Below are 26,064 nucleotides of genomic sequence, written 5' to 3'. Positions count from 1 at the left end.
TCTCTAACTGGTGCAGTCATGATGTTTGCAATGCCTTTGTTTAGAGCAGATTTACAAAACAGTTGTGTAGACTTTGTTCATTATGCCTTTGTAAACCATTCTTTCAAAATTAAGATTTTTTTTTTGTTGTTGTTGTTTTTTTTTTTTTTTGGTTTTTTGTTTTTTTGTTTTTTTTCTCCAGGAGCAGAGGCTCCATTATTTAGGACAATTTGTTGTATGTATGTTTAATGTTTTTCTTTTACTACATGGTCATGACAGTATGGCTTTTATTTTTCTTCTTGCTACTGGTAGTTCAATTACTCATGTAGTCTGAAATTATGGTATGTATGAAAGCAGATACTCATTTGGGGGAAAGGAGGACATTTCTCTTAATTTTTCATAGGCCATGTTAATAAATTACTTATGATTTATTTATGAGACCCTTGGCTTATTAAGCAAACTCTTGTTTGCTACTCCTTGACAGCAGATCCAGACCTTCATTTAGAATGGGTTGGGAATGGCTGAACGTTTTCAACACTCAGGTGAATCAGTTTTCAACAGACTGAAGGGAGAAGCTTTGAGCAGGGAGGTTGGACTGTATCATCTCCAGACGTTCCTCCCAACCTTGTCCATTTTATGACTCTCTGAAGACTTGTTGCATTGCGGAGTTAAATGAAGAAGCCTAAGGACGAGCAAAATGGGATCAGTATTGCCAGATTTGTACGTTACTGCAGAAATGCTTCTGGTGATCGTTTCTCTAGACAGAGGCATAGGTGGCTCCAGCCATTTTGGGGAGGCAATGTAGAATGGTCTGGCCTTGAGCGCTTCAAACATCATGCAGACAGCAAGGCAGAGCCTCTGAGTTGGATATAAAAATACCTATGCTGACTGTCCTAATCGTGCTGGAGGTTGGCTGTGATACCCTACTTTCTCACACTGATCTCAGTGGAGCTAGAGAAGGTGGCAAGTAGAAGGGAGTATCTGTTCTCACTATCTGTGTTTGTTCTTTTTAACTTACAGTGTAAGTGACAGGTTGGAAAAGAAATTCAAATTGATGCAAAGATGAATTGTGCTTAAGCCTTCCCCGGGATATATTTCTTAACTGTTCTTTAACACTTCCTGGTGGCAGAAATTCAGTAAGTTTCTTACACATTATCTACTGGGCTAAGTTATCTGTAAAGCTGGAAAGATTTCGTTTCCAGATATAAACATTGGCTCTAAATCTCCCTTACTGCAAAGTATTCTATTTACTAGATTTTACTATATGAACTGGCCATGGGATATAGCTCTCTTTTGTAAGAGTCTTCTCCATATATCAAATATATGAACTTGAACGTATCTTATTCTAAACAAATGAATATTTTCAAAATTTTAATGTCATGTTCCTTCTCTTTTTTATAACATCATGCTGCTGCTTTTACCTGAACTCTCTTTGTTTGCCTACACTAGAAGTAAAATGAAACTGGACATGGTGTGCTGGCTGATACCTCACTTCTACAAAAATAATAAATAAAAAAAAAGAAATGTACCTCCATGTGCTGTCAATGCACTAGAGAGGGCAGCAGCATCCCATTGTTGATGCAGCTTGTGATCCTCAGTAAGTTCATAATCCTTTTCCACAGATTCAGAGCAGTTATTAGGATCCTCTCGACAGAACATCTCAGGATTTAATTTCTATCAGTACTACAGAAGAAGGCATAGTGGAATGGTTCCTTTGGTGGCAGTGGTTTTGGTTTTTTTGTTTTTCTCCTCAAAATATGGAACCATGTTTCATTTTGTAATAAAGGCAGGGGAGAGGGAAATTATCTACATTTGAAATGCTCAGTATCAGAACTCTGAGAGACTGATCTTTTTGATTTTTCATCCTTTTTTCACTTTTCTCCACGCCCTTCTCTCTGCCCCCAAATCCGTGACACTGAAAAAGAAGAGATTAAAGACCAGCATAAAGAGCTCTCCAGAGACTGACTGCAGAGGTCACTCTTCCATAGAGAAAAAAAATAAAAAAAAATCTAAGGCTCATTTTTTTCCTTGGAGAAAACAAAAAACAAACATGAGTTTCAGGAAAGAATGCCATAATACAAATCTCCCCATTGGAAATTCTCTGAAAAGAACAAAAACTGGTTTAGGAAGATGAAAGAATTTTTGGTTTTTATCATGGGAGCAAGGATGCATATTTAGTCTTGGGGTCAGAGCTTATGAAGGAGAACTAAGCATTCTTGTTTTTCTAGGACCATTTTGAATGTATTTATTTATTGTATTTTGTTTCAGATCACGTTTTCCAAATAAACTTACAGAAAGAAATGAATGCTTATATAAGTTAATCTACCGTATCTGTAAGGAAGCTGTCATTAAAAATAAGCAGAGCCACCTCTGAAGTTTCCAGAGCAACTAGTATTTTCTCCATCTTACACAGATTTCATCTGCTATGAGTAAATGATTTTCTGTGGCAGGAACCTCAGAAAAACAAAAGTGATAACGTGTCTGTGTGTTATTTGGATCAGAGAGGGAAAAAATATGGGAGGGTAGAAACTGTGAGTGTAAGTATCTTTTTCTGGATTATGCTTCAAATGTCATGTAACTCTAAAGTCAATGCAATGATTTGTTATCCCCGGTAAAAGCCTTATTCAATTAACTGTACTTGTGTGAGTCATTGTATTACCTTTCCAAGAAACTTTTTCAGTGAGGACAGATACTCAGGAATCAGTGGCTGCAAGGTACGTAATTTGTTACCCATTCAGATTCGCACCGACCAAATGGCTGAGACACGTCACTGCAAGTGGAGCTCTGGGTCCCCTTTAGAAGCATGCGATGAAAAAGCTCACTTTAGAACCCAGTCTAGGCAAACAAGACACAGAGATAAAGGGTGGTCAGCTTGGTCTGGATAAAAATGAATTGTATTTGGAGTTTTCACGCATGAAGGCAGTATCTCTCCTAATGTTTAACTTGTTGTCTTCTCTGTGTTTACAAGCATTGAAGTGTTCCAGTGAAGACATAAGATTGCCTAAGATGGCCTTCTCATTTTTTAAATGAAAAAGGTCTCTGTATTTGAATCCAGGCCTGTTACTGAACAGCCAAGTAGCTTTATTTTTGTTTCGCTCTTGTGAACTCTTTGAATTTCCTACCCTTTAAAGGTTGTTATCTAGCTATAATCACTGTAGAGACTAGTGTTTAGGAGGATAAGGAAACAAAAGCATTGTTATTCTTATGAGTGTAAAATTGTACTAAGAATCAGCGTAGTATTTATTGCAAAAATAAACCTGGTTCCAGGAAATTCCGTCTCCCCTCCCCCGCCAAAGTGTTTGCCCATGTGCAAAACAGATTTAAAATAAGTAAATTAATTAATTACAATATAAAGCAAACAAACAAACTGACATATGCTTCTGGCATACTTTTAGTTTCAGACGAGTTCTGAAATTGCAGATTGAAGGCAGCTTCTTTTCCAGAAAACCTTAAACTATGCTGGTTTATAACTCATAATTTATCATAAGTAGAAGCTGCCAAGATCTGTATTTTCATATGCCCTGAAAGGTGCATGTTAGGTTTTTGAAGGTTAATAAAAAGTGTTTTTCTCTTCAGTCTTCTTGTTCACTCATTAACTGCTATACGAACACTGTTATCCTGAAAGGCCATATGGAACATATTTGAAACAATGGCGAACAGACCCTTGCTCGTGCTACTGTTCTGCATTTTTAAGCTGCAAAGTGAATCTCCCTAGCCTTGTCTCCTTGAGAGCAGTATCTGTTTTAAAAATCAGGTCCTTGTCTTAGTCCTTTGCTCTCTTTGGCGATAAAGTGCTGTTGGACATTCCGTCAGGGTAGAGTTAAACACTTTCTCTACAAAATGGAAGAGAGATACCATCTTTCTTTACCTAAGAAACCTTAATGGATAAAATATACAGATCCATCTTGTTCAGCACAGTAGGCTAATTCTGAGGCAGACTTGAATTGTAACTTTTGGGCTAAGCAATACTTTTCTCCAGTTCTTCTGTTTTCCACGATTCTTTTTATTTTTTTCTTATTTGTCATCAAAGTCATTTGATGTTGAAGAACAGCATTCTCATTAATTCTTCTCTTTCAACTTGAGTTCATTGTCTGATCTTAACTTCCTATTCCGATATCACAATAGCTTCTGTTACTATTTCTGAAAACACGGTGTTCTTGTACTGAATCAGTAATGCACAGCTTCGTGCCTTACAAGGAGCTGTCTCACTTAGTGCGCTTGTCTTTGACAATAGATTGCTGTGGGCAGTAAAGTCACCATGACCTTGCTGTGTACTTTGCCAGTGCCCATGTAGCTGAATGCTGCTGCTGCCTGGTGGGTTGGCTTCTGCTAGCAAAATAGTTGGTGGGAATGTTTGCTCTCATCTGCAGTAGATGCTGTTGCAGTCCCTTGTATCACTTCCAGAGGCAGTACGTGGATTAAATGAAGGACCTAAACCATGCCAGATAGAAAAGCTGCATGCATTTCATAAATTACTAGTAATTGGGTTATAAAGATTTTTATTTCTTTCAAAAGCAGGTTGAAATAAGCTCTTCTCTTTAGAAATTGGCTGAACATTACAAATTCAGGACATGTACGATGGTCTCAGTAATGCAGTGATTCAAATGATAACTCAAACTCCTGGTATATAGGAATTATTTGTGTTACCAGCTACTGTGTATACAAGTGTGAGAAAAAGAATAATACCTTTGTAACAGTGCAGGGAAATATACCCAGAAATTTGAGTAAAGGGAATGCTTAAGAGGTTCCATGAGGTTATTATCCAAATGTTGGCCTTGAAAGTTTGTATTTCTTCACGGAAACCGACAGCAAAGAGATTTCATATGGGTTTCTATTATGACAGCTGCTATGCTTGTGGTTTCATTTTGTGAAGCTTTGCCATTTTGAACAATACCTTATTTTTTCAGTTCCCAAAGTTTTACTCAATAGTGGATTTTTAAGGAGTTGTTCAGCTTTTTGTATGAACCGTGCTATTCCCAGAGGAGAAGAGTGGGCTGGTGTATCAATGCTGTATGTATTATTCCTGCTGATTCATTAGATCTAAAACCGTTCAGATGTTGGAGTAACACATTTCATTGCTAATGGGTATATGTTCCGGATCTGAGCTTGAAAGAGAATCATGTGGAAACATTGATATATATTATTTTGGGGGTTGCTTAGTAGCGTCCTGTAATCCTTTCCCATTTTCTACTTTTAAAAAGCAAGTCACATACTTTTCAAAATTCATTACCAAAGTCAGACCCCCCCCCCCCCCCCAAGTTATTCAATTCCTGTTATTTTTGCTAATGTAATTCTGTTTTAGCAATCAGATTCAAGAGTTGCTAAATCATCTATTGAAATTGAAATACATTCTTTTCTATTCATCCTGGGGGTTAGTAGCATGACATTTAATTGTTTTCACAGCAGAGTAATAAACTGTAGAAACTAAGACTAAGGCCACGGTACTTTACTGTATGTATCACTGCAACTTTTATAGTTAACATTTGAATGTCTGTGCTGGTTTTGTAGTATGCTTTGGCACATACATGTAAGTAACATGTCTCCTAAGGCAAAAATGGGTATGTGTAGAACAAAACTGAAAGACATCTCCTAGATGTGTGATACAGTTACATGTATAGTCATATAGTCACCAAAGAGTGCCTTTACTCTAGTTAAGTGGTTTACCTTTGCTCTTAGGTGGTTCTCCAGAATCTATACCCTGAAGACTTCTAATGCCCTGTTTTCAAACTTTGGCTACATTTTCTGTAAGAGTCATCTTTTATCCAAAGTGTTTTTTTGTTTGTTTTTTTTTTTTTTTGTTTTTTTATGACATTTCCTCTGACTTTTAAAGAGCAAACTTATTCCCTAATTGTCTTTGTATTGCAATCCTTACGTAAGCCAAGCAGGTTTACTTGCTGATATAAATAAGCTTTCAGTTCCCTGAAACTTCAAGCTTCCTTTTCCTGTGCTTGTGCCAACTTGAATCATACTTCTTGCAAATGGATTACCAGATTTGCATGCAGCAGTTCCAATGGGGTCTTACCAGCCTGATGCTGTGACTTGCAAAATGTTCAAGCAGTTTAATAGCTGGACTTCCTCTCTTGTTCTGATTAGTTGTTTTCTGTAAAGTAGTAAAACTTGCATCATTTCTGTAATAGTTGGTGTTTGTATTCTCGTTCATTACCAGAATGGATCTGTTATTTGTTTTCTTCCATGTTTGAGAAAGAGTAGAGGTACTGAAGATAATTGCTTTGCTGCTTATTTCAAATGTAGGATGTGCTATACTACTCTCTGAAAATCCCTGACTAAATGAAAAGCTGCAGAATGAGCTCACACAGTTTCTGACAGAAAGAGTCTGTATAAGAAAGAGAAATTATAAATGCAGCAGTCTTACATGGACAGCACAACTGTGTACACAAAAACATACACATAAACAACCCACTGACAATAATAATTAGTATCAATCTATTATTTTTTTTCACGTTTTTGTTTCTCTGCTCATTAAAAAAATTATTTCTTCACTCAACAGTAGGAAAGAACTCCAGATCTGTTTTCCTCTTTTGGCTGGGATTCAAGTTCTCAGATTTTTTGGTTGTTGTCCAGATCTGTCTTAAAGAAATGTTAGGTGCCATTCAAGTCCTGATCCAGTAAGACCTCAGTGTTGTTGTCTTATATGTAAACATGTGAGAGCTCCAGTCTAACAAAGGATTTATGTGTGCTTAATATTATACCTGCAATACTTCTGTCTTCAGTGGGATTAGTAACATATTTATAATTGATTGAATATTATTTGTTGGAGTGCAGCAGCTAGGATTGGAACGTAGAATTGATGTTCACTATTAACTAGCAAAGTTAATCCATTGATCACCTCACTGGAACGATGGTTTATTCTTGCTTTCTCTCTCTCTCTCTCTCTCTTTTTTTTCTTTTTTTTTTTTTGTGGTGATGTATATTGGTACATAGAGTGGTAGTATTACTTCTATACTTAAGATCAAGAAAGACTTGGAAGTTCAAAGCATCTAATTCAGAGCAGTTTAGGGTCAGCCAAATTGTTAGGCTAAACAAACGACAATATTAAACAGATACTTAAAAAATTAATTTACTAGCTGTCCAGCTAGAAGTGATGGGGTGTTAAAAGCTGTAGTTAATATACAGCAGTAATGCTGCAACAGAAATGCTATCTGGTGAGTCCCTGCATGTTCTTTCATTTTCAAAATGATCTTTTGAAAGTGCAGCAAGCCTTGATGTATTTCCTAAGATCTGTATTTGAGCTAGATCTCTATAGACAAATTTCCAGTTTGGTGTGAGACTGCATTGCCGGATCAGCCCCACAGACACTCAGTTTCTTGCTACTGAAACTTCTGAGTGAACAAAGAACAAGGATGACTTTTTTTTTCTTTTGCTCTGCCAAAGTAAATCAGTATGTGAAGTCCACTTTAAATATATTAGCAACACAGTCTAATTAAAGAAGTCGAACTATTTACTAAAATATGATTGAAGCTGTTTCCTTGCAGAACAGACAAAAGAAGTTATTTTTGGTCTTAGGAAAACAAGCAGTGCATGAGGCTGGCAGTTTTACAGAAGTGAAGTGAAGTTTGTGAACAATAGTATTATAAGCATTCCTCTTACAGCGTAAGCATTATGACATGTGAGTACATATGTTTTTCATGGATACTGCATTGCAAAGGGAATGTTCAAGCACAAAAGTAAGATTCGTGTTTTAGATTTGCCATACTGATAATAGTATTGTAAGATCTGTGCTTTAGTGTTCGGAAAATTGACTACAAATATAGCCCAGTTTACCATTATTACTTTTTTTTTTAAAGTTTTTAAAATATATACAATGCAATCGAAATTATTATTCTTGGTATTATTTAGTTTTTGGAATTCTTTACTCGTAGCATTTTGTGTATTTTAAATAAAGATATTAAAAGGTGGGTTGTTGAGTAACATAAATATACCTTAACTTTGTGAAGCTTTTATGTTCAGAAATTCAGCTTTTCTTTAATAACAGTATAAATTTAGATCATTTTTTTCCTAATTTCTAGCACTTAACTTGTCTTTCACTCTGCTCTTCAGCATGCTGTAGGTCCTTTGATTCTCTTGAGATACTTTGTTGTGTTTAAACCTGAACTGAGGTTAGAAGGCAAAACTATAATTTAACTTTATCGTGTAATAAGAAGCTGAAGCAAACTGAGGAGTGCCTAAAGTACTATTGTTACTTGTTGCTGAAAAATATACCTCTTTGATTCTGAAGAGAAAGATACAAGTGGTTGCAAAACCAGAGAAATTCACCTGTATAGAAGGGATGGTATGAATAATGGGTATCAAGTATCATTTATCACAACTGCCTTTCCAAGGATGTTGTGTGAGAAGGACCACGAGTACTATGGCTGACAAAATAAAAATGGAGGAGAACCCGCAACTCCTACAAGAAAGTGTCCCCTGTGCAAGCATGGAAATGCTTGTTTTTTGAAATGCTTGTTGTTTAGTTCAGCCTGAATTCCTGTGGAATCCTCCTTGCGATTCTCCTGAGCAGAGCGAGTTGAGGTATGGGGTTGATGGTAACATGCTTCAGCTTCAATCCTGCTACCTAGGAGACTGTCCAAGTTCATGGGAGATTCTGTTTTACAAGAGGAACAATATTTCATAAATGTGATGCTGTTCCTACCTCAGTAAGCCTGAATGATCCCTTGTGTAAGAAATTATAATTCCTTAGTCTTCCTTGCCCACTCAGAAACTCCCAAACCTCCTCTGAATAAACTGACACAATAGGATTTCATCTTGAAATTGTGCCTTTCTCTGAGCCACATGGTGCTGTGTGCATTGTTATAATGGATTAAAAAAAAGGCAAATCAAATTCTTTTGCATGGAAGTTTTTTAAAGAAGTAGAATTTTAGATCATTATTGTCAAGCAGGAGTGAAATGACTTAGTCTCCTGAGGATCACAGGACACTGAGTGATATGGGAAAGTAGACAGGAGAGCAGGGATGGCTATAAATAAACAAAAGAAATACATTCAGTTACATTGTAAGAAAATAGTGTCATGCAAGTAAAAGAGAAAGTACTATAGGAGCAGGAAATTTCCCCCAAATTTGATGAAAGAACAAGGGAGTAAGAAAAATAATAATAAAGTCCTTAATGAATTATGTGAAATTTTGCATTTTCATCAGTGTGGCTGTTGTGATTTATCAAAGGGTAGTAATCTGTGTGAGAGATAGGATTCAGTAGATGCCTTGACGTATAAGTATTTTTCTGGAATTGTGCCCTTTGTATTGACCAGTTGGAATGCTGCTTCTCATAGTGCCATTTCATAATGGTAATTATAAAACTTTTCTGGAAACTGTACAAGTTACAGTTTGCAATAAAGTGCCATATTTTACAGGAATTATTATTTCTTATAAATCTCATTTGAAAGTTCAAGGATGCTACATCCTGCTGAGCCATTGGGTGTTTCTATTTTCAGTACTTTGTGTGCTACTCGAGTCATATTGATTTCCAAATACTATAAATCTGTACAAAACAGGAAGAGTGTAATAGCCTTATACAGTAGCTGAGCTGTTTCTTTTTCTAATTAGAGTATTTATTAAAATTGAACAAGAATAGCATAATATAATAAGAAGCCACATTTTCTCTGCTTGCAGCCCAAGCTACTGTTTGAACTGATTCCAGTTGTTTCTTGTCATTGTTAACGTGTAAGCTTTATCTACTGTGAAAGCAAAATAATGGGGAAACTTTCTTTTAATGTCCCCTCAGAAGCTAGGAACATACAATGTGAGCAGGGCAGAAGAGAATAAATCTTAACAACAGCAAATGGTTGAATAAGGAATTGTTGTCCTTGTGTCTGTGTTATCTGTGCAATCTACTTATCTGTGTTTCATTACAATAACTGATATTCTGGGACACCAACTTGCTGTAATTAAGCTACTTGTGTTTTGGCTACCCACATGTTCTTAAATACGGGACTTTGATAAACTTGTGGTTGTAAAATACTGCTGGCAGTTCATACTTATGCTTTGTGTGAGCAAGGATGCCTGCAGTATTTTGATTTACAGAGTAAATTAAGAAACGTAGCAACAGTGTTTTCGTCTGATATGCATGGATACTACAGTGCTTCCCTTTTTCTTAGGCAGAAACCCAGCGGTACCTGCTTTGTTCCCCTCTGGAGGTTTTAAGTTCTGAGACCTGATGGTTCCAAGTAGCTGTTCATTTCCTACGAGTGATCAACAGTCTGCCAGATTTCCTGCTCAGACATTAACTATTCTGGTGGAAATGGTCCAATAGGGTTTATTTTTGTGCTGTTACAAGATTTTATTCACTTCTCCTCAAGCACGTCTGTGCCGTTACACGAAGGACAGCAACAAATGTCAGCACTGCTGTGCTGCAGGAGGCTGGAGCCGGCACCATCCCTGTGCACTGTGCTCCTGTAAGGCAGAGAAGGCTCTCCTCCTCTCCTCCTGCCAGCTGAGAGATTCCCACCATGGGAGAGGGAAATGGGTGCAGATTCAGTGCTCAGTGTTTTGGCTAACAGCATTTTGCAAACATCCACCTGGCCTCCAGTACTCATACGTGTACTGGATCGCATGGGACCAGGTACTCCCTTTGGGACACGAAGAGGTGCACCTGAAGGCATTGTCTGTCAGCTGTTTATATCCCACAGGGTTATCATTTACTATTACTGGTGGAATTATTTTAGTTTAAAGAAGGAAGAAATCGGCAGGTTATATTTATTGATATAAAGGGTTTATTAATCAGGGTGGTGCCGGATGGTTTGGACCTTGTCCAAGCTGTGAATAACTGCCTGGACTATTTCTGTAGTTCCTCATGAACTTTAACTGTAGTGGTTGCTTATCTACAGGCAAATCTCAGTATACATTCTAACACAGGTTAGTGTTAAGTCCGAAGATGCATAATAAACACGTAACAACAGAATGTTAAATCAGAATTTGTCTAGGCGCATGTCCTACCACTATCTGTCCTCATCTCATACAGCTGGTTCCTTCTCTTTAATAGTCTTTAAAATACAGTCTTTTTTCAATTTGGTCCTTCACTGTTCTCGCATCCTTCGCTCTGCAGTTCGGTGTAGCTGATGCTAAGGTCTGCTGCCTCTTTGGGAGGATACATCAGGAGTGTGGACTGTGCTGTGCTGAACAACAAAGAAATGGGAGAATGGTGTAAGGGCAACAAGTAATTAGTGCATTCTCTATTCAGAAGCCTCTCCTCGAAGTATCCAAGTACGTGGATAGAAGGATTAGGCCTGTGAATTAAGGGTCTACCAGGAAATTTGTTGCGTTGAAGACCAAGGAAGTAAATGAATAAAAGCTATGCTAACTTGGGGTTAAGATTATTCACTGGTGCTCAGTACCTTTTGAAGGTGTGTAGAGTAGCTAATACAAAAAGGCTCTAGAAACCAGAAAGTGCATGGTTTAATGTGTTCAGTTTCCACTGAAGAATTTTAGTTCTGCTTTTCTGCAGTGATGCTTCGGTGCATCTTCACAGCCTCTGCAGATGTCCTGGCAGCTCTGGACACAGAACACCTAGGCTCCGTGGGGCCACACCGTGACGCATCCTCCTCTCCCTGGCAAAGTCTGGACTTTAAGTAGGTATGACAAGTTAGGGCTTTTCCCAGCACTGGGCTTACTCTTCACAAATTACACCAGACTTGCCTGGGGTTTCATTCTGAGATGCTCCTTTCACTTACCCCTTGCTATACTTTCTGAATTCATTGTCATATATGCCAGTAGGCTATTAGTAATTCCATGACACGAAGGCATTTTTGTTCATCTCTAGGGAACCTTTGTAGCTGAATCATTCCCACACAATCAATTCAGTTCAGCCCTGAAAGGAGGCATTCTTGATTCCTTGGGATAAATATATACTCTTTTCAAATCACAAGATGCAGCTCTTCCAGACTCCTCTCACTAATAACTCCACTAGTCACCACACTGAGAGTTAACGGAGTGAATGCAGCTGGAGTGTTTGCAAATATGTGCCGGAATGTAAATGTGTGAATGCAGCATAGACAATAACGCATTGTTCTAGTTAATTCACATCTCTATTCATGTATCTTGTAGCAATTTTCAGGCCCCTGAGAACCATCTTCCAGTCCAGCCTCCTGGCTATCACTCCTGTATGGTTTTGTCAGGCTGTGGCTTTCTTCAGGAGTTCATCTCCAGGCTCCAAAGAAATCAAAAGATGGACAACCTCTGCTAACTGGGCAGGTTTTCCTATCTGTGAACCCTTGTTGCTGACCCATTCCCAGGGACTGTTGGCAGATCCCTGACTTCATAACTGAGGCCACATTACAGGGGTGACAAGTACATTATTTTTCATTGCCTGACTGTTGGAGGCATGATCTGAAAGCATCTGCGACAGTACTGACACACTTGAACTCCGTTAACTAAGCCTTGGGACATTTCAAAACATATCAGACTTAAAAGTGTATTTTTCTACATTTTTTTTCTCTTCACTTTCCATAGGAAAATCTGAAAGAAGGCAGTAGGAATCTCTGAATAAAGCTTTTAGTTTCAAGTGTAAAACTGCTGAAGTTCTCATGTTTCATTCGTGTGTGCGTGGCTCAGCAAGTCCTTACAGGCTGTAATTCAGATGGAGGAGAGTCTAGGAAGGAGTTAGCACATGAGGTGCCGTAAGGGGAAATCTTAAGGGCGGCCAATTCAGGAAGAATGCTTTCGTTGAACTTGAGTTTTCAGTACTCAGTTAATGCCAAACCATAACAAGGGTTTGAATATTAACTCCTGTACTGCGTTTTTCCAGAGTGTTATATATGCCCTTCCTCTGTTTGTTTTCTGTACGTGATTGAGTTGTGTTTTGGTGAGCCAGAGTCTCTGAAGACTTAATATTTTGAGTTACTTTATCCATGGTATTTTGCTGGCTTATTATGAGTACAATGCCTGCCAATGCTCTCTATTAACTTTCATAGTTATCCTCACAAACGGTAATTGATCTTTTGGTGGATTTAAATATCCTTTCTTCAAAGGCATGCTGAGAGATTTTTTTTCTGTGGCTGAGTGATAATCTTCTTTATTATATTTACTACTTTTAACAAAGCTCTGGTTTCTCAGCTAATTAAATTGTGTGGGTTTTTTCTTTTTCTTTTTCTTTTTTTTTTTTTGTTGTTTTATAGAAGCATTTTCATCTTCAGTTTTTTTTCACGTCTTGAGATATTTTGAAAATTAAAATGATAATATGAAAAAGCCACAAGAAATATGTTATCCAGTTTTGGTTTAGACATTTGTAATAGATTCTTGAGCCTCAAGTGAGAATACATCAAGAAAAGTTTAATTCACTTAACCAGAATGATGAAGGAAGTTTGTTCAGCATTATACTTCATTTTGACACAATTCTATTCACATTTTAATGGAATTAACTCATGATCTATGTATCCATGAGTTAAGATTGTATTAATTTCCATTTCTTTATTCCATTTGATGCGTTTCAAATACAACATTTTAAGAGCAGCTGTTGAGGGGTAGTACATCATGCTCCTATTCTGTTATCCCCCGAATGCTGGCATATAGATCGCATTAATAGAACACATTCCAATTGAAATATGGTCTGAATAGATTATTTTTAGTACTATATATATGTTACAGAACTTAAAATTTAAACATTCTTTTAAATCATTGTAATGATCTATACTGTCAAGCCAGGTTAAGTCAGCAGAAATTGTTTTAAACTTATTCAGGGATCCCCAAAGAAAAACATGCCATATTTCCTTCTCGAGCAGACACATGTTTTTATGTCTTTATTATAAAAAATAATAATACGTTGGAAACACTGTTTTTCCTATGCAAACATGAGTTCTTTCTCGCTAACTGCAATATTATAATAGTCTGTTCTGCATGGATTGACTACTCTGAAGGCTTTGTTCAACAAAATGAACCACAGCATTTTAATTAAGGGGCTTTCGGTGTTTTTCCGTATTCTGTCGTCAAAATTGTAAAGGAAAAGGATTTTGCTATTTTATTTTTAATTAGGAAAATTTTCTTCTCAATCTTAGAGCACATGTCTCTGGTGAGATGTTGTGCTATGCTGTTTTGTTTTGTTAACAAATGAAGTATTCTGGATATTTGTTAGTTAGAGTCACTTGGTTTTGTCAAGCTAAATGCTTTGAACATGTTGGTGTGCTCTTCCTCATCCTTGGCATCCAGTGTTCGAGGAGAGTCATGGCAGCTAAGGTTATGATGAGCATCAGCAATCAGAGACAGATTTTTTTTAGGGATTTTCCATTTCAGGCAGGGCATCAAGGTTTTAGAGTAATAACAGAAAGAAATGAAATGGATAGCAAGCAGAATGCCTGAATTTTGAGGGGTGAATTTAATTTTTTATTTTTTATTTTCAATGAGTTCCTACTGGAAACTGGTGAAACAACAAAAAAGATGAAGGGATTCATCTTCTGGAAGCTGTATGACAGAAAATTATGGGGAGGATGGGAGCTTGGTAAATTGGAGCCAAGTCTGCCTTCGCTGGAATTTAGGAAATAAGATATTTCTGATGAGCAGCATTGCTGACAGACAGCAAAGAGTTGCAACATATTAAAGACAGGGACCGAGAATATGGACTTCTATGTATATGGCCAAAGGCATATTGGTGAAGGCTAAACTTCCTCAAGAAGAAATAGAAAAGAATGGACCTGATGTTGCAAGGTTTGAGATAAGTTGTTCTTTATCACTGCAATTGAGGTAACTATGCACTCTAAGGACAAAAATCCATATGGTATGAACGTAAAAGTGCCTTGTAATTGAGAGGCAGAAGGTCTTTTGTGATGGCCCTGGACAGTTCATAGTAATAAATACACTGCTCCTAATCATAAGATAGGGATACAGTATGAAAGTTTTTCAAACCTCTCTTACAGAGTGAATTCTTTTGAAATTAGTAAAAATGTATTTATTTATTCTTCTTCAACAGTTCTTCTCTCCAGTGAGGCTAGGACCTTCAAATGTCAAACCAAAAGAAGAGAGTCTGAATTCAGTATCTGAATTTCTTCTAAAAGGAGCCCTAAGATTCCTTTTCAGTTTCTAAAGGGTATGGAAAGGTGGATCATGTGGAGAAGAGACGACCGCTGCTGGTGTTTTTGTTGTTTGTTTGTTTGTTTCATTTTCATTTATTTATTTTCTTAAATTATAAGTGGTTAGTGTATGAATATTGTGTTATGATACAGGCTTTGCCTAGGCTGCTGAAATGGGAGCAGGAGGCTATGTGGCTTGTGAGATAAAGAAGTATGCCCGAGTCTCGGGCATTGAGTGTACTGCATAAAGCGTATAGAAATTCGGCAGTTCAGAGTGTGCTGTGTCAGTGTCACTGTGTGTGATGCTTTACTACTTCCATTTTTCCTATTTATTTTTTTTTTTACCTTAGAGAAATAAGGCAATCTTTGTCCATTTTTATGGTCTTTATTCAGGAATATTTTTAATAAAACAAATACCCTACAATCAGCTGTCATCTAGGCAGCATAAAGGAATGTTCTTATTCATTTTATGGATTTAGAAGAAAAGGAATGGAAAGTGAGGGAGACTGAGCTTTAACACAGCAAAAATATTCAGCAGTTTATAGCCAGTGTGGGCTTTTGAGATGCTTTACTCAATTTGATAAATTATTCACAGATGACTGCAAATTCTAGCCAAATTGCTTATTTAAATGCATCATTACTGGACACCTCACCAGCTTCTCATCCATTTCAGCACAGTTTACTTCTACTTCATTTCAAGGCTTACTTAAGAAAACCACTTTATTTTTCTTGGTTTACTGGCTGTGCTCAGAAAATGACTTTACTACTCTTTTAAAGCCATTTATGTGTTGTTCACAATGCAACAGATAAGTTGTTTATGGGACTTTTTTCCTACTTATCTAGGCCTCTTCATATGATAATGCCTAAAGTAGTCTATTGTTTTACGAAGAGTTGTTTATTCATTGATTCTTAGATTTTACCTTAAACATTTGGTTACTTGGGTATTTCAGGCAGAATGGCTCAGGATTTCTGGATACAACATATCATAGTACATGTAATGCCTTCTGGTACTTAAGTGTTTTAACTGCAGTGTAAATAAAAATAGCTTGGATTTTGTGTTCACAACCAAATTTTAATTGGCATGTTGGGAATGCCACAGTTGTGGTCCAACCCTCCACTTTGGAGAGTAGGAAATCAAGTTCCAAGAGGAGAAAAAAAAAAAAAAGACAACTTTATTACATCTTCTTTCATATTAATTTTATATGCTTACAAAACCCACCAACAGTGAGAAATAACAGCTACTTACTGTGCTTTGTCCTTTGCAACAAAAGGCAGTTGTCTTTATCTTCCCCTTTGTCGTTATCAAGAAGACTGAGGACTGTAAAAACTACAAAGCCTTGTTCAGGTCTAACACAAGGTATGGGAAAATAGCATGCAGATAGGGATCTTGGTTTCTTGCCAAGGAACATGTCAAACTCCGAGATAACCTGCACGACTTTGTACCTCGCCCTGTATGACAGAGCAGCAGATGTTTGGCCAGCTGCCACCCAGAAGTGCTGGTAGCCTGGAGGCTCTGGCTAGCCATCAGGCAGCCTGTTGGCAGCATCTTGGAAGCCAAAGCTCCCCAAAGCCCCTGATAGTGCTGTGATATATCTGGAGTTCAGAAACCCCAATGTCTTCAGAGTTCACCAGCCAGGGATGTCATTGGTTGGGAAGTCCCAAAATGTGGGTGTCCTGGTAGTTGGGCTCTGCAGCAGCCTTCTGGACAGATTGGTGGAAAGTCTGGGCTGGAAAACCCCAGTAGCCTTGTGTCTTTGATGGTGTTCATGCCCAGAGAGGCAGCAGAAGAGCTGCCAGAAAAGCATAAAGGTTTATAGCTAAGCTTTTTTCAGAATCAAAATTTTCAGCAGGAAATGTCAAATCAGCGCTTTTTAGCTGAATATTGCTGTACTGAAACAATCTTAACCAGCCTTATTAAAGGATTACAGCCTTTCAGCCTGGAGAAGAAAATTGAGGAGGATAGAAGTTGGTGATTCCCCCATTTCATCTGTGTGGTTACAGTACTGTTCTGGTGAATTCTAGAGTAGGTCTGGAAACTGAAATGTTCACAAGAAACTCAGGGTTTGGGTGTTTGGTTCGTTAGAAGGAACTTAAAACTGCATAAAAAGTTTTGCAGTTCAATTAGGATTTTTTATTATTTTTTTTTTAATTTTGAAGGACAAGGAAGATAGGAGAATATACATAATTCTTAGCCTCTTCATAGTTTAATCCTAATTTATCCTGTTGTAGATGACAGCAGTGTTTTTTTTTTGCAAGGTCTTCTATCACCCAAGTTGTTGTGCTCATATACAGCAGTTGAAATCTGAAGCATTTTTCATGGTTACACTTCTTCTCCTGAATGTTTGTTCAACTTCTAAGCTCTTGGTTCAAAGTTGTTTGTTTGTTTTTTTTTTCAATTACAGTTTAATAAAAATAACTCAATTTCAATTAATTATTTGTTTTTTAGTTGCTAGCATACCAGAGAAAGGCAGAATGGTTTGTGCTGGGTCCATATATGTTGTAAAGATACGGTTGATGAGACACGTTTGCAGTCTGAACGAGATCCTATGCATATTCTTGACTGCTTTTTCACAAGGGTTACCTTGAGCACAACTGTTATCTTTGTGTAATATTAATTAAATGATATATCCCAAAGTGCATCAACAGTGAACAAATAAAAACAAGCAGATTGCTACTCTTATTAAATTATCTCCCGCTCTTTCTCCTCCTGTCTGTCTAGGATTGATATTTCTATTTGGAAATGCCAGATCCCAAAGTGCATGTTTTGAAAAGTGAACGCTGTAATGTGGCAAGGCAGATTTATCTTGAAAGAAGGAAAGATAGCGTGATAGGACGAACAAGTGGCAGGAAGCCAGAGGGCAGAGGCCCACTTCCTGCCCTGCTTCGTTCTATTCGAGCATCTCTATGCAAGTCCCTTAACTTTTACTTCTAAAAATGTGCTGGGGTCTAATGCTGTTACAGTTCATTGTCCTGAGAGTTGAAGTTGAGGTGAGAGTATAAACATCCCATATCAAGCGATTTATGATACAGTAAATGCGGATTTAGAATGGATGACAATATTGAAAAGTCAACTAGATAAGAGTAAAAAAAAAAAAAAGTTAGAAATTATCTTGTAAATCTTTCACCAACAACTGCAAGTAGTATACAGTACAGAGTAAAATATGAGTAAAATATCCTTACCATTTCAAGATGTGTTGAGATGTTTGAAACTCTAGATTGTTGTCATGTGCTGCTACAGTTCTCATCTTCTGTATCAAATCTATATTGGTGTAAATCTACACGTGCTGCTGCTTTTTCTTCTCTTTTTCTCAATATAAGTTGTCTGCAAAGTTACTTTTAATGGTTCTATGTAGCGTTAACTCATTTTGGGCTATGGAGCACTGTTTCATTCCAAATATTTCTGAAAGCACACTCTCGCTGTTATTTTTCATCTTTAAATATAATTTATTCAAGCTTGATTCTAAGCTGTCACTGCCATAAACTGCTTCACTTGAATTTGCATCATGCCTTTTATCTCATTTTTCTTAGTGTTTTTCCTCATTGATATGTGAATTTACTACTTACTGCATAGTTTTTCATACAAACATGCACTCTACAAGAAGTCTGAAGCAAGCTTTGTTACTGTTTGGTGTATAGCTCTTCTTTCTTAAAAAATAAAAAATTACATATTTCTACATCTTTTTTCTTTCTTCTTTTTGAAGTTTACTTGTTAGAAATCAGAATGTGCCCCAGTCAAGTCCTCAGTTTGTGATTTCTGAGGAATGGCAAAGTTTTCTTACTATTTAAGCAAACTTTCATTAAAAACAATGAAACTTGTTTTCAGTCAAGTGCGGATTGTTTAGTTATATACAATTACTGAAGTGTGAAAGGATCCTTCTCCTGCAAAATCTCCTAAATTAGGCAATACAGTTTAAATGTTCTTCATATATCCATTTGCACAGTGAAGGCACAAGAAGTAAACTAAAATTAGTTTCTGGTGTGTATCTGAAAGAAGCATCAGAAGTCTGCATTTAAAGAAAGATTTGAATAAAGTAAGCTTCAGGGTTTTTTGATACGCAAGCAGTAGGAGGCAAGAGATGAGATATTATGGAAACAGATATGAGGCCTGCAGATTTTGCATTAGGACAAGATCTGACAGTGCATATTTTTCTATTGTATGGAAATCAGTCCTGTGATGGTACCAAAATTAAATATTCTGCCTGTGTTCATTTAGCTGCAGATCGGCCCTTTCAGGACAGTACAGAAATAAGAACAAAACTGCTTCTCAGAGTTTTTAAGACTTTTTTTCCATTTGTACCCAAAAGAATTTAAAGAAAAAGTAAAACATGGATCAATGAACTCATTTTTTCAATTATTTTACAAAACAATAAAAGATTGTAAGGAACAAATCATCTCATGATATTTCACTTCTTAAAAATTTAATGAAAGAGATTATTCAGTGAAGTAACCTGCTGTGCCTGTTTCACAGTGACAATATACAATATTCCATGAAGCTATTTCTGACATCACTGTGCCTAACACGGTTTAGGATGTTTGTTGGAAAATAAGGTGTAGGAGAGATGCTGGCTAGAGTATCCAGTAATCTAGGGTACACTAGGGTGCACTAAAATCTCAAATCTAGGGTACACTAAACTGAGAGTCTGGACAGAGTAAATTTTTATCTTACCTGCTGTCAAAAATACTAAAGCAAAATTAACAAATGGGTGGTGTGACCATCTGATACACGATAGTGTTGATCCACAACAGTAGAAAGCTGCTTCTAAGATTTTGTAGGTTTGATGAAGTTAAGGAGCATGGTGCTGTTAATGACGTACTGGAAGTAGAGCTGAAAGCTTTATGGAGTGTTGGCCATATTATCAACAGTGCTGCAAACAATAAATAGGCAGGGAGCAAGACATATGGGAGACATTTGCTTGATAAGTCTTGAACTGCATGATTTCAAGATTCATGGGAGATTTGTAGTACTAGCTGGCCTTCACTGCCAATGGACTTTTGGCTTATTTTTTATGTTGGTTAATGTTTAGCATGCTTTGAGAAAATAGTAGTTTCTAATACTTCTGAAGATTGCTTTGTTGTAATATATCCATTGATAACATGCTCAGAAGTGACTTCTGATATTAGGTGCATTGCTCTTCAGATCACAGTTAAGAATCTGGAATTAAGTGATACCTTGGGCTATTGATTATTTCCTTGTTTTCATTACATTGCTACATCACACAGCTCCTTCATAAATTCTGTGATCTTCATTATAAAATTAGTTATGAGTTTTGGCTCCATTACTTTGATGAGAAGACTATTCCAGGCTTCACTGTCATAGTGTTCAGGAACCTTCCTTTGAGTCTGAGTTGAATATTTGCCTTGTTCATGTCTATTTGTTTTAATTCAAATGTTCTTTTAACCTAACAGCTTTCTGTCTCATTGATGTTTAAAATGCTGCTGTATTTCTGCTCTGTAAGAAACTTCAAGAATCCTGAAGTGTAAAAGAATACATAGGTCTGATACAAACCATCTTCAAGCACCCAAATTATTAACTGCTTTTGATTTCTCCCTGTTTTTATACCCACTACTGATCTGCATATTTGGTGTACAAAGAATGCAAGCTTTAGTGGGATTACCCCAGAGATGTGGTGTTAAACACAGAGTGCTCAGTGCTCCTTAGAATCTGTATTCTATTTCTTTTTTTCTAGATGCACTGCACAGCTTTATTCTTGAGTATATGGAAGTCTAAATATAGTATTTCTCAGCATATATGGGCACAAGATTTGCAAAGACTATCTGTGAGCACTGGACTTTCTAAACATTCAAAAAGGTTATTGCAGTAGAATTCTAAGTGATACTTGGAGCAGTGGTGAAATTACTTTACTTTTGAGGCGGTACTAAATTCTCCAGCTAAGATGATGTCCATGTCATCATCACAGATTGCTGTTAGTTCAATTTCTTATATTTGGATGAATCTCAGAAAAAATGTATTACGTATGAACTCTTCAGCTACACTAGGAAATCATAAACCATCCAAATGTTGAGCTGTTCTTTATAACACAAAAGCCAATAAATTTGTGGAGTTACCAAATACTCAACTACTTTTGAAGACAAGGACTAAGGCAATATGTGCAGTCAGCAAGTTCTTTGTTTCCTTCTTCACTACAAAGAAAGGATGAAAAAAACAAAAACAAAAAACCCAACCACCCAAAGCTGTCAGTGAAGAAAAGTTTAAGAGAAGAGTGAAGATAGTCTCTGCAATCTGTGTTTAGGACTGTTACATAGGCAGCTGAAGAGATGTGGCAAAATCTTCGACTAGAACCGTGCTAAATTCAACTGTGTTGAATTTTATAAGCATAGCAGGCATGAGCCAGGGTAAATTTAGGGAACTGTTACTGCTAACATAAACAAGTGAATAAGTATAGATACTGTTTCTGAAAATGCTGTAACATGCTCAGGGAGAGAAAATAATTTCCATCATGTTCAAGTGTTTCCCTATATGCAGTATATGTCTCTTGTAGACTTTATTCCTCTTTTATGCCTCTTTTCTCTCCTGCCACACACAGCTTTTCTGCAGAACATCAAACTTAAATATTGAATATTATTTTATGACTCAAGATTCATGAAGGCACTCATTAGAGCATATTATGTTTTTATAGTGTTCCTTTCATATCTTTTATTTTTTCTATATTAGGACAATTATCATCTTGCCTATTGTTTATTAATATCAAAAATCAGTAGGCATAATTCAAATATATACATTTTCTAAATGGTGTGCTGTTGGTTGGAGTGGTGTTAGTTGTAGTGTAATAAAATTGTAGACTGAAATCAGAGAATTCTATTAAAGGCAATGAGAATATGTCACTGTTCTTAAATAATTAGATTTTTTACATAAATGTAATGATGCACATAATATTGGTGGTGATGGGAAAAAAAGATAGAGCTGCAGAAAGTAAATAAATATGGATTTAAACAGTTAACTTTGGATGATTAAATGTTATTCTTGTTTTATCTTACTATAAACTCCAACTAAGATTAAGAAATTTAAGTACAGTATTCAGTTGTGCGTAGATAAAATTTTAGATGCACAGGTCCTATTTAAATTGGAAAAAAAAAAGCATTCTTCATGCACTGGAGAGGTTTAGTTATATTACCCAGTTTACTCTTATGAATAATATTAATTAATGTCAGCTGAACTGCTTCCAGTTGTGCAGATCTAACCTGTAGCATATACAAAGAAATCAGCTGTTTGTTTAACGTAAGCTCTTAAGCAGTTGGCAGCTATTGCAAGTCATTACAAGATTTGACTGAATTGAAATTGCTTTTACCTTAATCTAGTATGCTGCCACCTAAAGACATACAGACCTTTGAAGTATAAATAGAAATGTTTAGGCAGAGTCTATCTTTTTGTAGCAGGTTGCTGGGAGGTTTCTACAGTAGAGCATCAAACCATATTTTTATTAAATAAGAGGCTGAGCAGATGCATTAAAGCGATAACCTTGCACAAGGTTTTGCATAAGGAAGGAAGAATATTTTGCAGTCTAGAAATGGAGAAGGCACTTTGCGGGCAAGAAAAAAATCAATTACATCATTTTTGCAGTCTGACTGATGTTCAGTAGTTAGTCCTGCTGCTACTTAAATTTATTTTTAATATAAACAACAATGTTACACATCTATTAAAAGTTAGTAATTGATAAATTATTAACAATTATTTAATAGAAAAGGAGTTACTGAGTTCTTGTTTACATTTGCAAAGTGTTGCAATAGTACAGACTCCAAAGAAACTGTAATTGAATCAATTATTATATTTTGTAATTATGTGTACTTCAATTCAGATAGTGCTCTGAGATCCCTAAATGAAAGGGACAACACCTTTTTACAAAAATAAGAGTTTCTCAGCTTTGGGAATGAGAATGCAGAATTGAAGTAATTATACATATGTTGGAAAAAAGAGAGATGAAGAAAGAAAAATGAAGAAAGTACGGATGTTTGCAGGACAATTGATGGCAAGCAGGAATTCTTTTTCATTACTGATGTTAATTTCATAATAATCAAATACAAATTTATTATTTTTGAAGAATCAACATGTGATTCTTACTTTAAATAACTGTATATTGATCGCAACTAAAAGGTAGAAAATCATGCTTTTTTAAAGATCATTTCCATTTCCTTTTCATACCATACTGTAACCTGTTGGAGTTAAGTATCTTCTTTCTGAAAGAAAGTAAAATTCTCCCAGAGGATGATGTCTAAATATAAAGAGCAAACATTTTTCTTCAGTAAAGAGAAGCTGGACTAGTCATGGAGAAAACAGAACTAATGGACAAGATGCCTTGGTAGTTAAAGAAAATCCCGTATTACTACATTATAAAATATGTATTTTTTTAATTGGAGTGGGTAAAATGTGCTTTAAATAGCACATTAATATATTCCAGTCAATTTGACAATAGCATGACAATTAACAGATGGAGGGAAGACATTTACTGAGATTAGGAATACAACTGTCATTGACTCATACTAACTTTTAAAAGGAAGCTGATATGTCAGGATATATATATATTTAATCAAAACTGAAGTGTCGATATATTCACATAAGAAGTGTATAAAATGCCAAAAATACGGGTGCAAAAATTTCATGTGAATATAAGGAAATATGGGACAAACTTGTGCAAAGATGTCCACTGAAGGTTATTAAATAGATAAATCCAAATGAGGCACAAGATACCCAGCCGGAGTCTGGAGGAGTGTTTGATAGGAATGAAATCTGAAAAAGAGTGTTTTTTTGTTTTTTTTTTTTTAAAGTGTTCAGATTTCAATATATAATTATCTGCTTAATTTCGCTTCTCTTCTTTCTTTTATTTATGTATGAGGAATGGCAGCTACACAGGATTTAGCCTGCTGCTGCAGCCCTTCTTTTTTTTTTTTAAATCTTTGTAACATTTATCTGAATGGATGTGGATATGAACTGGAACACTGGGGGCTGGAAAGCTAATTATATTTTAAAGGAAACTGTAAAATATACTAATTTCCACTACCTTTCATGTTCCAGAGCTTTGTTCCATAATTACTGGTGTTCCATCCATTATCTGATTTTCTTGAATTCGTCAGGTTTTGTGTTAAAGTGAAGAGCCAGTTAAGTCTATTACTTCAATTCTAGACAAAAAATGTAATGGCAAAGTGTATATTTCCACTTTTTTTTTTTCCAGTAATACAGGCACACGCATATGCATTCTTTCTGTACTCTATTTAGACTTTTAAGAAATTAATTAATAATTGATAATTTCTGAAAGCTATACCTCCTGTTTCCAGAAGCGGTTTCAGGGATCATTGACAACACTACCAGATCATTTAAAAGAGAGTGCTTGAAGTACTTGCCTGCAAACAGACAAAAGGAGAAGAGGAAGTCTGAAGAAAGGTTACTAATTGAAATTGATGGAATATATATATAAAGTTATGGGTAGCAGAGTGTCACAACAGGTGCTTTTTTTCTGAAGTGTCTAGGTGCTTTCAAGTTTGAGAAGTAAGTTTTTAATGGGAATTTGATTGTGCTTTGGGACCTCCTTGGGTTTAGAGTGGAGTATAGGATTAAATTTGCCTCTGTTTTCCAGATCCTTTGATTTGTGGTATTGCAGCAGAAGATGGCTTCCTTCTCCAAGGTTGCATCTCAGAGTTACATGGCAATACCAGATATTCCTGTGGGATGCATCGGTTCTCTTAGAGTCTTGTGAAGTTGTTTGTAACACAGGAAATTACATTTTGTATCCCAAATTTCCTTAATCATCACCTTTCCCCATGTAATTTATTTTTCCGGCATCTGTCACTTGTTCTTGGGTAAAAACAGGTACACTTTTTTTAAAATAATGCCACTTATTTGCATTCTTATGTCTGCATAAAATATGTGCATCAGTGTTGCCATGAATGTAGCTTGGGACAAAAGGTTTGCATATTGAGAAAATTCATATTGTCCGTCAACTAGCTGTACAGACATGTGACCTACTCATGTTAAGACCAGCATTCTGATTCCATGCTAATAACCTAATTGCTATTAATATATGCTGCTTGGTTCTGACCTGTTTTGTTTAGAATGCACATTGGTTTTTAATGTGTGTGACATTTAAGGGTTATGGATTAAAAAATTAAATTTTCCAAAATAAAAAATACCTCATGCATTTTTAATAGAGTTTACAAAAGAGCTGCTCTATATTTTCCCTCTAGCAAGATGGTACAGCATTGAATTAAGTGTCAGTACTTCTGTGGCCATGTAAGATTTAATATTCTGGGCAAAGATATTAATTGTCGTTTGGAGCGGACAGATAGATTTGCTTAAAACCTACTTGTTAATTAATTGGATTTTTGAAAAATGAATAATATTTTAAAATGAGGTTTCAGACTTAATTTTTTGATGGAAACATTTTTGTATTGTAGAAGTGTCTCTCTTTTTTTTTTCTTTTTTTTTTTTTTTCCCCCCCAGAGGTGGGGAAGTATAGAGGGCCAGAAGAAAAGATTACGTTAAAGATTACGTTGTGATTTATACATTTTCTTTTGGAGTGTGAAAGTAGAACCTAGGTAGTGTAGAAAATCAAATAATCTCTCAAGTAAAAAGCATCTGACCTTTGCTTAAAAATAAATAAAAATATCCTACGAGTCAAGCTGATACTCCTGTTTCAGGACCATTACTGTTTAAATGACATAGATGGTGGGGTCAAGTGCACCCTCAGCAAGTTGGCAGAGGACACCAAGCTGAACGGTGGAGTTGACATGATAGAAGGAAAGGATGCCATCCAGAGGGTCTGGACAGGCCTGAGAGGTAGACTCACGTGAACTTCATGGTCAAGTGCATGAACCAAGCAGGCCAAGTGCAAAGTCCTGAACCTGGGTCAGGACAGTCATCAAGATCTGCACAACCTGGGGGATGAATTAATTGAGAGCAGCCCTGTGGGGAAGAACTTGGGTTTACCAGTAGACGAAAAACTGAATATGAGCTGGCAATGTCCCTAGAAGGCCAACCATATCCAGGGCTGCATCAAAAGCAGCATGGCCAGCAGGTGGAGGGAGGTGATTGTCCCCCTCTGCTCTGCCCTTGTGAGACCCCACCTGGA

The 26,064-nt window shown here is 36.4% G+C and overlaps 1 protein-coding gene across 6 annotated transcripts in view; it reads left to right on the top strand.

Annotated features, from left to right (window-relative positions):
* Positions 1–26,064, top strand: part of COMMD10 (COMM domain containing 10) — a 151,232-nt gene that overhangs the window by 57,796 nt on the left and 67,372 nt on the right. Inside the window, exon 6 of one of the 6 annotated variants that reach the window (XM_068667785.1) lies at positions 24,574–24,597. The exons of the other annotated variants lie outside the window; for them this stretch is intronic. Within the exon in view, the coding sequence (XP_068523886.1) occupies positions 24,574–24,582 (9 nt within the window). The 3' untranslated portion in view covers positions 24,583–24,597. Of the gene's footprint in view, positions 1–24,573; positions 24,598–26,064 lie in introns of those variants that run through there. 6 annotated transcript variants of the gene reach the window in all.

The sequence above is a fragment of the Anas acuta genome, chromosome Z (assembly GCF_963932015.1).
Source record: "Anas acuta chromosome Z, bAnaAcu1.1, whole genome shotgun sequence".
In the NCBI taxonomy this organism is placed as follows: domain Eukaryota; kingdom Metazoa; phylum Chordata; class Aves; order Anseriformes; family Anatidae; genus Anas; species Anas acuta.
Note: the sequence above shows the minus strand (reverse complement) of the source record. Positions and strands in the feature narration are given on the sequence as shown.